Source organism: Dromiciops gliroides, chromosome 4 (assembly GCF_019393635.1).
Source record: "Dromiciops gliroides isolate mDroGli1 chromosome 4, mDroGli1.pri, whole genome shotgun sequence".
NCBI classification, from domain to species: domain Eukaryota; kingdom Metazoa; phylum Chordata; class Mammalia; order Microbiotheria; family Microbiotheriidae; genus Dromiciops; species Dromiciops gliroides.
In genome coordinates, this window is record NC_057864.1 from 185,118,595 (window position 1) to 185,132,508 (window position 13,914).

The following is a 13,914-nucleotide window of genomic DNA, read 5'->3' on the forward strand; positions in this document are numbered from 1 at the left end:
TAGAAATTAAATATAATGAAAAGAGCATTCAGACCATGAAAGGGGACCTGCTTTCAAGTCTCAACTTGACTTCCTCACTCCTTGTGTGAGCTTGGGGCCAAACCACTTTCCTTCTTTGAGATACTTTTCTCATCTCTGAAGTGAGGGAAATGGATCAGATGTTCTCTAAGGTCAATTCTGACCTTGTTACTTCAGTGCTGAAGAAGCTTCGATGGTTCTTTTTCCCCCTTGGGTGGGCATCTTAAGCTCTTCACTGACTGGCTTCATCTTGCCTTTCCAGATTTATTTTACATCATTACTCTTTGGTCATTCCTTGGTCCAGTCTATTTACTGTTCCCTGAACTCAGTACTCCATCCTCCATCACAGTGCCTTTGTACTTGGAAAGCACCCCTTTCTCTTTTTTGTTTTGTTTTGTTTTGTTTTTTATTTTTAGTGAGGCAATTGGGGTTAAGTGACTTGCCCAGGGTCACACAGCTAGTTAAGTGTTAAGTGTCTGAGGCCGCATTTGAACTCAGGTACTCCTGACTCCAGGGCCGGTGCTCTATCCACTGCGCCATCTAGCTGCCCCTGAAAGCACCCCTTTCTCACCTCCATCTTTTAGGATTTCTAACTTCCTTTGAGGCTTAGTTAATATGCCATCTCCTGTGGAAACCTTGCTGACAAAGGTTCGTATAGTCAAAGCTATGTTTTTTTCCAGTTGCAATGTATGGCTGTGAGAGTTGGACTATAAGAAGAGTTGAGAGTTGCAGAATGAATGCTTTTTTTTTTTTTTTTTGCGGGGCAGTGAGGGTTAAGTGACTTGCTCAGGGTCATACAGCTAGTAAGGGTCAAGTGTCTGAGGCTGGATTTGAACTCAGGTTTTTAATTTTGTCTTTTCATCCCTAGGGCCAAGCATGGTAAGTACTTAGTAAATGCTTATGAGGTTGGATCTTAAGAATGACAGTAGTTTTTGGTTTAAACTGCCCTCTCTCCTCTGGTATATGGCTCCCCTCTAGCAAGTAAATGTGAGATTGTTTCCAAGCATGCACTAAAAAGGGAGAAGAAAAGTATGTTTATAACAAGGGTTCCCTCTCTTCCTTGGCCCACAACCAATCCAAATCCAGAAGAGACAGTCGTTCCCCCTCCACCACCACCTCCATTGCAAACAGTGGTTGTGTGACTCAATGGAAGTAGAACTTGGAGGCAGGAGTCCTGGGTTTGAATTCCATCTCCACTACTAGTTCACTACTAGTTAATTAAATCACTTTCCCTTTCTAGGCCTTAGTTTCCTCATCTGTAAAATGATAATGAGAGTACTCAAAGTGTCTATTTCTTTTCTTTCTTTCTTTTTTTTAGTGAGGCAATTGGGGGTAGGTGACTTGCCCAGGGTCACACAGCTAGTAAGTGTCAAGTGTCTAAGGCCGGATTTGAACTCAGGTCCTCCTGATTCCAGGGCCGGTGCTCCTAGCCACCCCAAGGTGTCTATTTCAATTTGATTATTTGATTCCATTCAACAGACATAATTGGTTTGTAGTCCTTAAGATACCATCTAGGTGCAGCTAGGTGGCACAGTGGATAGAGCACCGGCCCTGGATTCAGGACTCCCTGAATTCAAATCCGGCCTAAGACACTTGACACTTACTAGCTGTGTGACCCTGGGCAAGTCACTTAACCCCAATTGCTTCACCCCCCCCCCCAAAAAAAACCATACCATCTAAATGGGAGCTGTAATTAAGAAAAGTAATCAATAGCCCCAGTCATAGCAAATTCTAGTTTTGGTTTTTCTTCTTGCAGGTCAAGTGGGCAACTTTATCTGTAATGAGAACAGACTTCTCCCCAAAGCAGCCCCAGTCCTAATTCTGGACAGAAGCATTCTTTCTGTGCATGCCGAGGCCAAGATTTGTCCTGGGTTTTCCTTAGCCATAGTTGTGGGTAGTCCGTATAAAATATAAGATACTTGAGAGTAGTGAATTCCTCATCTTTGTCTTTGCACTTCTAGCAGCTAGCACTGTGCCTGGTACATAGTATGTGATGAATGAATCCTTGCTAAATGAGTGAATGAAGTGAATGAATGATTCTCAGTCCTTCCTTCTCACTTTTCCTGCCTTGAGTTCTGTAAGCCCTGAGAGAAAGTGATTAAAGCCTGGAAAGGAGTTGTGTGTTCAATCAAGCCTTCCTTTCCTGGCCTCTCTATCCGTCCAAATATCCATCCACTCCCCAATTCAATTAAAAATATATTAAGGGGGTGGCTAGGTGGTGCAGTGGATAAAGCACTGGCTTTGGATTCAGGAGGACCTGAGTTCAAATCCAGCCTCAGACACTTGACACTAGCTGGGTGACCTTGGGCAAGTCACTTGACCCTCATTGCCCTACCAAAAAAAATATAAATATATATTAAGCATTTACTCTGTGCAAAGCACTGGAATTACAAAGATGACACCATCCTGCCCTTAAGGAACTTCTCTTCCATGGAGGGAGGGGTGTGGCAGCAATGATATGGCACATATAAATCTAATACAAGATATTTTGCTAGGTGTGGTGACATGCACCACTAATCCCTGCTACTAGGAGGTGGAGGCTGGTGGATTAGATGAGCTCAGGAGTTCAACCAATATGTTGAGTTCCTGGGCCCCAAGGGCCACTAGGCTGTTTCAGGACTGTCAAACCTGCACAGATCAGAAACAAAAGATCAAAGCTTCTATGCAGATCATTATGGAGGATTAGAGCCACAACCCATAATCCTGGGCTAGATGGGAGACCAGGAAGAAGGAGGAGGAGAGGAAGGAGAATATGTATAGAAAGAGGTTATTGTGAAGACCCAAAGTAATCAAGGAAAACTAAGGAGCTTTGTTTGTTTGTTTGTTTGTTTTAGTGAGGCAATTGGGGTTAAGTGACTTGAACTCAGGTACTCCTGACTCCAGGGCCGGTGCTCTATCCACTGCGCCATCTAGCTGCCCCGTGTTGGTTTTTTTTTTTTTTTTTAAGGCCATTGAGGTAAAGTGACTTGCCCAGAGTCACACAGCTAGTAAGTGTCTGAGGTCAGATTTGAACTCAGGTCCTCCCAACTTCAGGGCTAGTGCACTGTGCCACCTAGTTGCCCCAAGGAGCTCATAGTCTACAAACTATATAGTCAGTATCATTGGGGGTGGGGGGGCAATTTCAGAGAGAAGGCTCTAAGATTAAGAAGTGGGAAAGGCTTCTTGTAAAAGGTGAAATTCTAGTTGAGACTTGAAGGAAGCCAGGAAAGGCAGGAGACAGAGATGAATGAGGAATGATGATAGATGGCTAGGCATTAGGGACAGCCAGTGAAAATGCCTGGAGGTGGGAGATGGGAATGTAAAGGAGGTGAAGGTCACAGGATCTTAGAGTATGTGGAGGGAAATAAGGTATAAGACTATAAGGGTAGGAAGGGCCAGGTTATAAAGGTCTTTAAAAGTCAACCAGAGGGGCAGCTAGGTGACGCAGTGGATAAAGCACTGGCCCTGGATTCAGGAGTACCTGAGTTCAAATCCGGCTTCAGACACTTGACACTTACTAGCTGTGTGACTCTGGGCAAGTCACTTAACCCCCACTGCCTTGCAAAAAAACAAAACAAAACAAAACAAAACAAAAGTCAACCAGAGGGTTTTCAATTTGATTCTAGAGGCAACAGGCAGCCACTGGAGCTGACTGACCAGCAGAGTGATATGGTCATGCTTGTGCTTTAAGGAAGTTCACTTTGACAGTTGAGTGACCCCTACCTCAGGGGTCTCCTTTCTCTAATTCAACAGCCACACCTAAGTGATATTTCTAAAGTATAACAGCCCTTCCTCACAGTGCACTAGCCCTGAAGTCCTTCCTTATCTGTATTCCCATTGTAACCCCTCAGGAGAACATAAGTTCCTTGCTTGGCCCATACTACGTATTTAATTAATGCTTATTGAATTGAATTGAATGTTGATACACTAGGAAGATTGAGAATAGAAAATAAATTCTGAATTGGACATGTGGAGTTTGAAGAGCCAGCAAGCAGGACAACCAAGTAAAAATGTCCAGCAGGAAGCTGGAGACACAAGAGTGGAGCTCAGGAAAGAGACTGGGTCTGGGTATATAGATTTGGGACTCGACCACAAATTGGTGATAATGGGATGGATTAGATACAACAACCAAGAGAGAAGAGGGCCTAGGATGGTATCAGTACCTCCACCATTCCCATTTCAGCAGTGTCTGTTTCCCAGCCCCAGAAGACCATGGGTTTTTATCAATCAGAAGACCCCACATAGGTTCCTCCGCCCCCAACCCCGAGAGATCCCCCAGAAAGTCACAGAGGCTAAGAGTTAGAAGACACTTCAGAGGCCATTTAGTCTAAGCTGTATCTGACAAAGTTGTCAGCTAGGATCTGCCAGAAGACCTTCTGGGAGGATAGACTCATTCCCCACCCTCACATACTTTCTTCCTAAGCCCATTCTGCTTTTAAATATTTATAATTATTAGGTTCTTTGGATATTTCTAATTATTTGGTAGTTTTTCTGAACTCAAGACTACATTTGCCAATTGCAACTGTCACTCGTTGCTCCTAGTTTTGTCCTCTTTGATCAGGCAACACAAGGTTAATCCCTCTTCTTAAGCCCTTCAAATACTTAAAAGACAACTATCAGGTTATGTTCTTCCCTCTTTCCCACTGCCTCCCTCCATCCTCCCTTCCCACTTATCTTCTTTGGGTTAAAGATCTGAAGTTGAGCCTCTTGGCATCATCTCCAGGGTCTTTTACCATCCTGCAAGTTCTCAAGATGTTTAGTTATTCTTCCTAAGATATGTAGAGCTCAGACCTGAACCAATATGATTTAACTTTGGCCAAATACAGCCTGACTATCCCCTCCCCATTCTTGGGATGTTCTTCTTTTGATGCAGCCTACAATCAAATTTACTCTTTTCCTTTCCATATCACACTGTTGACTCACAGTAAGCTTTTAATCGATTAAACACCCACCCCCATCTTTTACAAAGTAACTGCGCTGAGAATTGTTCTGCCATGTGTCCCCCACCTTATATTTGTGGAGTTGATTTTTTTGAACCTAAGTGGAAGAATTTGCATTTATTATTAGTAAAGTTCATCTTAGACTTGGCCCAATGTTCTTACTTATCAAGACAGTCTGGTTTCTGATTTTGCAATTCAATAGATTAACTATCCCTCCCAGATTTGTGTCCTATTTTAAAAAAGGGAATGAGATTTGTTCAGACCCTTGGCCTCCTACTGGGTCTCCCTACCTCAGGGGTCTCCTTTCTCTAATTCAACAGCCACACCTAAGTGATATTTCTAAAGTATAATATTGGCCAAGTCATTCTCTTGTTCTGAACTCAAGTGGCTCCCTATTTTCTCTTGGATTCAAGTGCCTTTGTTTAACATTTAAGGCCCTTCACAACCCATTTCCAACCTATCTTTCCAGGCTTATTACATATTACTCCCCTTTCTTCACTTTATGGTCCAGAGAAACTGACCTTCGTGTTTTTCACACTGGATCAAACATCTCCTATCCCCATACTTCTTTCTTTCTTTCTTTCTTTCTTTCTTTCTTTCTTTCTTTCTTTCTTTCTTTCTTTCTTTCTTTCTTTCTTTCTTTCTTTCTTTCTTCCTTCCTTCCTTCCTTCCTTCCTTCCTTCCTTCCTTCCTTCCTTCCTTCCTTCCTTCCTTTCTTTCTTTCTTTCTTTCTTTCTTTCTTTCTTTCTTTCTTTCTTTCTTTCTTTCTAAACAGAGTAATAACTAATTTATTATTTTGAGTAACAAACCAGGAAGAAGTAGAGTTAAATACAGTAAACTAGACTTTTCTAGAAGGCATTAAAATCAACACTATTAAATAATTTGTAAATCGCCAATAACAAGATTTGCTATTATTTACTGCTCAGCCTGTGTGCACCATGCCTGGAATACACTCCCTCCTTAGCTCCTGCTCCTAGGATCTCTGTTTTTTTCAAAGCTCAACTCAAATGCCACTTTCTCTTCTGACCCCCCAAGCTGCTAGTGTCACTCCCAAATTACCTTGTATTCATTTTCTATATTCTTACCTGTTGTTTTCCCTATAGAACATTAACTCCTTGAAGACAGGAACTATTTATTTTATTTTTGAATTCCCAGCTTCTACTTAGTACCTGGTTTATTGATCGATAGGCAGGACTTGCTCTTGGTGAAGTCATGAGGACTCTTTAGGATTCCTATTCTCTTTTTCTAGATGTTCTCTGACCACTCTTTTTTCTTTCTTAATTTCTGAATTTATTTTGATTATTTTTCCTATTACATGTAAAGATATTATTTTGAGTTCCAGATTTTTCTCCCATCCTCCATTCCCTCCCCCCTCCTGAGGACAGCAAGCAATTTGATATAGGTTATACATTACAATCATGTTAAACATATTTCCACATTAGTCATGTTGTAAGAGAAGAGTCAGAACAAAAGGAAAAACATGCAAGAAAGAATAAGCAAGAACAATAAAGTAATAACAAAAGTGAAAATAGTATGCTTCAATCTGCATTCAGACTCCATAGTTCTTTTTCTGAATATGGAGAGCATTTTTCACCATACATAAGTCTTTTGGCATTGCCTTGGATCATTGCATTGCTGAGAAGAGTTAAGTCTATCACAGTTGATCATCACATAATGTTGTTGATACTGTGTACAATGTGCTCTTGGTTCTGCTCATTTCACTCAGCATCAATTCATGCAAGGTCAGGTTTTTCTGAAATCCATCTGTTTATCATTTCTTACAGCGCAATAGTATTCCATTACATTCATATACCACAACTTGTTTAGCCATTCCCCAATTGATAAGTATCCTCTCAATTTCCAATTCTTTGCTACCACAGAAAAAGCAGCTATAAAATATTTTTGTACATATGGGTCCTTTTCCATTTTTTATGATCTCTTTGGGAAATACACCTAGTAGTGTTATTGCTGGGTCAAAGGGTATGCACAGTTTTATAGCCTTTTGGGCATGGTTCCAAATTGCTCTCTAGAATGGTTGGATCAGTTCATAGCTCCACCAGCAATGTATTAGTGTTTCAATTTTCCCACATCTTCTCCAGCATTTATCGTTTCCCTTTTTTGTTATATTAGCCAATTGGATAGGTGTGAGGTGGTATCTCAGAGTAGTTTTAATTTGCATTTCTCTAATCAGTAATGATTGAGAACATTTTTTCATATGGCTTATAGATAATTTTAATTTCATCATCTGAAAACTGCCTGTTCATATCCTTTGACCATTTCTCAATTGGGGAATGACTTGTATTCTTATATATTTGATTCAGTTCTCTATATATTTTAGATAAGAGGCCTTTATCAGAAACACTGTCTGTAAAAATTATTTCCCATCTTTCTGCTTTCCTCCTAATCTTGCTTGTGCAAAATTTTTTAATTTAATGTAGTCTGACCACTTTTTTTTTTTTTTTTGCCAGGGCACACAGCTAGTAAGTGTCAAGTATCTGAGGTCAAATTTGAACTCAGGTCCTCCTGAATCCAGGGTCAGTCCTTTATCCATTGCGCTGACCACTCTTTTTAATATTATGTTCTGGAATCTAAAATTCCCCTCCCCCTCCCCTACTGAAATTGAGCTCATTGGCCTAGAGTTTGCCGAATCCATTCTCTTTTCATTCAAAACAAAATGAATCTGGAATGAGCTTTTCCCTTTTCCATTCCTGTGATATTTTTCCCATTCAGAGTAATCTTTCAGAGATGACTGACAGTGGCTCAGTTGTTTTGTGCTTTCAGGGCACTAGTAAGGTAAAGTTCCTTCTGTCCTACTGACTTAAACTTATCAAAGGAAGCTCCATGGTGTCTTTTTTGTTCAGTCATGTCCGTCTCTTCATGACCCCATTTGGAATTTTCTTGGCAGAGATCCTGGAGTGGTTTTGCCATTTCCTTCTCTAGTTCATTTTATAGATGAGGAAACTGAGGCAAACAGGGTTAAGTGACTTGCCCAGGGTCACACAGCTAGTAGATATTTGAGGCTGGATTTGAACTCAGGTCTTTCTGACTCTAGGGCCAGTGCTCTATTCACTGTGCCACCTAGCTGCCCTTCATGGTGTCTTACTATGTCCCTACTTCTCTTAAGTTTCCACTCCCTACTATTTCTTATGGTTCTATACTTTCCAGTTCAAAGACCGTTCTCCATTGCAGAGAAAATAGAAGCAAAACGAGATTTAAGCAGCTAGTTCTATGTTCTCTGGGGTCCTTTGTCATTGCCTCATTGACCCCAAGCAGCAGCAGTCCTGTCCCTTCCCTGATCATCTTTAGGGGAGTGACCATTCTTATCCTTTGAGGGCACCAGAGAGATAAAAAGGCTCCAGAGAGACCCCATGGAGGAAACCCAAATAGAGACACTAAAGGGGAAATTTCCAAACAGAGAGATCCTGCAGAAGGGGCCCTAAACAAACAGATTCTTGAGAGAGAGAGAGAGAGAGAGAGAGAGAGAGAGAGCACGCACCCACCCTAAGATCCCACAGTAGGGCCCTCAAACCAAAATTACACAGAGGGGTCCCCTGCCAGATGCATGGGGCTCAATAAGAGAAGTGGGATGGGGTACCCTATTGGGACCCATCTCCACTTTCCCCAGAGGGCGCAAAATAATTGTGGGCATGGGAGAATGCATGCAGGCACAGTAGGCATCCCTGATGCTGCCTCAGGCATCAGCATCTGTCTTGTTTGGGGGAAAATTAACGATCCTGGCATCATTTGGAAAACATTCCCTGACTCATTTACACCAGGCACACACATCACCCTCATCCTCCCTACTGTGGCTTGATCCACCACAGCTCAACTGTAGGAGTCACCAATTCCCCGTCCTCGATGGGGTTGGCACCAAGGACGACAGTTGTGGGTTTTCCTGTCCTGTACCCCCTACTGTGGTGGGGCCCAGACAAACTTCTTCCCCATCTGGGTGAAAGGTCAAAGCCTTAGCCTTTACATGCAGAGCTGCAGGAGATCCAAATACCTTAGAGACCATTTAGCTGAATTCCCCCCCCATTTTTTTTTTTTACATTTGAGGAAAGTGAGGCCCAGAGAAGGGAAGAAGCAGCTGGTGAGTGGCAGAGCTGAGGCTTGAACCTTGATTTCCTGACTCTTAATCCAGTGTCCCTCCTGCATTTCTACTTCCCCTTGAACTCTCCCAGGGATGTGATCCTTGAGCATCCGTAAGGTCCTTTATGATTGGAGGGAGGTGGGGCAGAGCTGTCGGACTGCTCGCTAGCCTCTTCAGCTCTGAACCAGCATTTTCTCTGTGCTCTCAACACTGTTCTCGGCCCCGGCTGGCTGCTCCAGGGGACCCTCAGCACCCGCTTGTATTTATTATGATTTCCTATTTGGATGATGATGAGGGGCCTCCAGCTCACTCCTCTATGAGGTGGGGCTGCCTTGTGACAGGGACTAGAAAGTAGTTAGGGAAATGACGAATGGGAGGCTCTGACCGACCTGTCTCTCATCCTCTGCATTGTATGAGGGATATCATGGTAAGGACACTCAAGGACAGTGCTTGACTGGGCTCTGCTTCCCCCTCCTCTCCTCCTTTATCTCTCATCCCCCTTACCCTCACTTCTTCCCCTCCTCCCCCCTCATTTCCCCCTGCTCTCTTCCTCTTTTCCCTTCTCTCTCCCTTCTGTTTTCATTTCCCTCTCTTCCCTTCCTCTTGTCCCCTTTCCCTCCCTTCCTCCCCTCCTCTTCTCAGTCTCAACAGAAGAAAATGACTGGCAATTTAACTTCCTCTACCTCAGCCCTAGGCCACTCCTACTTTACTTGGAGTTGGGATGACTTATCTACTCACTACCAGGAGTGGGGGTGAAGATAAATGGGAGATGAACCCCAATCAATCAAGTAGTCAATCAATGGGCATCTATTAATTGACTACTATATGCCAGGCATGGTTCTAAGTGATGGGGAATACAAAGACAAAAGTGAACACTCCCAAGTGACTGGACTGAATGACATTAGGGTTGAATTGATTGAGAGTATGTATTCTAGGAGAGGCAATGTGGCATAATAGAGCCAGTCTCAGAGTCATTGAAGACCTGGGTATGTGTCCCTCCTGTGACACATACCTGCTGTGTGACCCTGGGCATGTCACTTAATTTCTCACTGCCCCCAGAGAATTCTCCATGACTATATGTTGCTTTGAAGTTACAATGCTAGAGGAAGTTTTCAAGGAGTTTACCTTCTAATGGGACACAAAATGTTTATCTAAAGTTACATACCAGGTACAGACAAAAGAGATTAACTTTAAGAGGGGGAGGCAGTAGCAGCTGAGGGGTTAGAAGAAGCCTTCGGCAGAAGGAAGAACTTAAGCTTTGTCTTGAAGAGAGCCGGGGTCTAAGTGGTGTTGGGAAGGAGGGAGAGAACCACAGCCAAGAGGGACAGTCGGGACACAGACAGTCCATTCCATGGAGAGTTGAGATTAGACCTCAAGAAGAGTGTCCCCGGGGCAGCTAGATGGTGCAGTGGATAGAGCACCAGCCCTGGAGTCAGGAGGACCTGAGTTCAAATCCAGACTCAGACACGTAACACTTACTAGCTGTGTGACCCTGGTCAAGTCACTTAACCTCAATTACCTCACCAAAAAAAAAAAAAAAAAAAAAGGAAGAGTGTCCCAGAAAGAAGGAGACATCTAAAATGCAACTGACATCTGCAACTTCATAGGGTTGTGGGGAAGACTTAGGGTTGGGAAGGAATCTTTAGACCCTGGAGAGATTCTTATTCTTCCAGGCTGGTTGAGCCAGATTGTTGGAGATGGACAGAATGAGCTTTCCAGGCCAGCCCCAGAGAACCCTCTATCTCTGTAGTCTTCCAGTCCATACAAAGTTCAGTTTGCTCACAGTGAGCTTTACCACCACCTCACGCTACTGGGCTCATACTTAAAAGGGGGGTTGGGGGAGGAAACGCTATACTAGGGAGCAATAAGGAAGGCAAAGAGAAAGAAGGAAAGCTTAGAATTTCGTGGGTTTCGTTTGCTTGTTCCCCCAAGTCTACCTCCTTCAGGAAGACCTCCAGGACTAAGTCTGTTTAGGAAACATTATCAGTTTTCTCCTGCTATTCAGTCTCCAAACATCTGGACATAACAGCTGCTTCTCCCTGGGATGCCTACGTCATGGGTAATCAGTGGGAAAATTGGAAAGATGGAAATGGCAGGAGACTCTAAAAACGCTTTCAGGGAAACGTGATCTGGTTGTGTATGGGTCTGAGCCAGTGGAGTGAATGCCTGACACAATGCATACAAAAGTACATGTCTGTGCCTGGCCATGTTTGTGTGTATGCAAGCAGGAAAGGTTGGGATGCTCTCTGTCATTCCTTCCTGCCAGCGACAAAAGGATATGGAATCAGACTGCAGCATGAAGGGAATATGTTGAGCTCACTCAATCACTTCATTGACAGGCATATATTAAGCGCTGACTATGTACCAGCTACAGGCTTGGTGCTGGTGATGCAAAAGAAGGAAAGGAAGGAGGGAAGGAAAGGAAGGAAAGAAAGAAAGAAGGGAAGGAAAGGAAGGAAGGAAGGAAGGAGGTGTGAGAAAATTATTAATAATAGGGTGTTTTGGGGACTCAGAGACCCCCCCTCCCCAACACACACACAGGAACTCTCGCTGATTTTGCAGGGCCAGCCCAGAGTTAGGAGAATTTCAAAGGAAATGTATAATGACTTACCTACCAGAAGTTACCTCACTAAAACCACACTTACCTGAAGGCTTTTTCCCCTCTGAAGACATCAGCTGACATCAGCACGCACTGTGCCGTTAACCACCCTCAAATCCAGTAAACCAATAGAGTTGAATGGTGCCAGCCAATTAGCTTTGAGCAATGTGTAAGGGGGAGCTCTTCTCTGGGCCCGCAGGAAGCTTACAGAGTCACATGCTGTCTCTCTGCGCCCTGGAGCAGATGCAACCCACTCTTGCTCCCCACTATCTCTCCTTAACTTTCTGAGCCATGTGCTCTCTTTACTAATGTTTAATATGCATTAATAAATGCTTAATGCCCCCAAACTGGTGCAGTAGCCTCTAATTTCTAAGTAGCTACATATTAAAACCCCAGCTAAGTTTCCCTAAACTTGGGATAGTAATAGGGCAACCCCATAAATTTTTAACTGCCACAGTTGGAAGACTGTCTACCTTCAAGGAGCTTATATTCTATTAGAGGAATGACTTAGGAAAGATTTCTTGAATAAGTGGGAATAATAATTTCCAAAATAAGTGGGAAATAGAACGAGGGTGGAACTAAGGGAGTCCACAGAGCCCCTTCCCCTAGAGATCTCAGTGGTCATCCACCTGTCTGAGGAGTAGTGAGATCTGAAGATGGAGGACCAACTAAATGACATGTGGAAGGCCCAGGAAGCTCCCTGAGAGCACAGGTCAGACCATGAAACTTCCCATAAGCCCCCTAGGGTAGTGTGAGTACTCACTTGATATAATAGTGGGTACTCCTTCCAATAACTTCATGGAGTCTCTTCTACTAACCTTCTCCATGAAAAGGTGAGGAATGGGGCAGATGGGGTAAGACTTGGAAGGTTGTTAGTAAACTGGGTTTAAAAAAAGACTTATGATAGCAGCTTTTCATTGCCGAGGTTCCTTCAACTCCCCAAGCCTTCCGAGGACCCAGACCCTATGGTAGAGTATTGAGATCACTGTTGCTCACTTCTCCTTGGAAAAGAAAAAACAAGATGGGGGACTTCCTCTGGGGGGGAGGCTGTGTCCCCTTAGCATCCTACGTATTCAGTCTGTAGATGTGTAAGTTGGTGTCAGTGGGGGTGAGGAGGACATAGAGTCCGGGGCCTTGGAATCTGTCCCTTGCATTGCTGGAGAGAAATATGGCTTTTGGTGGGTCAATTCCAGAGACCATCTACTCTGGGGAATGCTTCTTTATTTTCTGTTTTGTCTTCTGTCTGTCTTGTCTAGTGTGTGTCTGTCCTATCCCTATCCCTACTCCCTTCCCTGATGAAGCTCTTACTTTGACCTTATGCTTATCTCCCTATCCCTATTTTTCCAAGACCCCCCCCCCCATACTCTAGGCCTTCCTTGCCCAAAGTGCTTACTCTGTCTCTTCTCCCTCACTCCCAATGCTTGTGGCATCTATGTATGTCACTGAAGGACCTAGGGGGCTTACCCCCCCACCATGGTTCTCTATCCAAAGGCCTTGGAAACTCTCCCCACATGGCTCTTGTGAGCCTCCTAACTGCACCATCCCTGTCCCTAGTCCCAGCCCCTGCCCACTGCCATGAAGGTATGATCATTCATGAGTTTCCTCCTTTCCTATCCCTTACCCAGGGCTCCAGCATGCAGCGGGAGGGAAGCCAGGAGGACTCTGTTCCCTTTGTTTAAAGTCTCCAGGTTAGTAAAGGAGAGGAAGAGGCAGCGACTCCCACCCCCTTCACTCCTTAATCTGGGTGCTATCCCGAAATGCCTGGCTCAGGGGGCATAGAGCGCATCTGAGTAAGTGGGGGCAGGAACCAGGGTGGGACTCCTGGAGAAAGAAGGGCCTGTACTTGGAGGGGAGAAGGGAACTTGCCTGTTTACCTTTTTCTAGTAGGGAAGGGAGGGGAGGGGAGTAGCAGTGACCTGAGCCCTGGCATACCATGAGGCTCAGTGGTTCCACCTCCCTGGGGTTGTGCTGGTCTGGCCTTGGGGGAGGGCATCAAAGAAGAGCCAACTGCCTGTCTCTGGTCTCTTCAAGTTGAATGGAATGAATTGAATTGCTGGGGAAGGAGGTGTAGAGATGGGTTGCTGTGGATGGAATCTATCTAGTTTGCTAGAGGAATTCAGGTTGGCAGCTAGGTGGCACAGTGAATAGAGTGCCAGGCCTGGAGTCAGGAAGACCTGAGTTGAAATCCAGCCTTAGACATTGGGCAAGTCATTTAACTTCTGTTTGCCTCAGTTTCCTCAACTGTAAAATGGGGATAATAATAGCACCTGACTCCCAGGGTTTTTGTA

At 44.1% G+C, this 13,914-nt stretch overlaps 1 protein-coding gene across 15 annotated transcripts in view; it reads left to right on the forward strand.

The window, feature by feature from the left end:
- SRCIN1 (SRC kinase signaling inhibitor 1) overlaps nt 1–13,914 on the forward strand; it is a 134,285-nt gene that overhangs the window by 16,231 nt on the left and 104,140 nt on the right. For 10 of the 15 annotated variants that reach the window (XR_006356250.1, XM_044000275.1, XM_044000280.1 and 7 more), the window contains exon 2: nt 13,252–13,314. The exons of the other annotated variants lie outside the window; for them this stretch is intronic. Coding sequence is in view for 9 of the 10 variants with exons in the window: in XM_044000275.1 (XP_043856210.1) it covers nt 13,252–13,314 (63 nt within the window). In the remaining variant the exon portion in view is untranslated. The remainder of the gene's footprint in view (nt 1–13,251; nt 13,315–13,914) is intronic. 15 annotated transcript variants of the gene reach the window in all.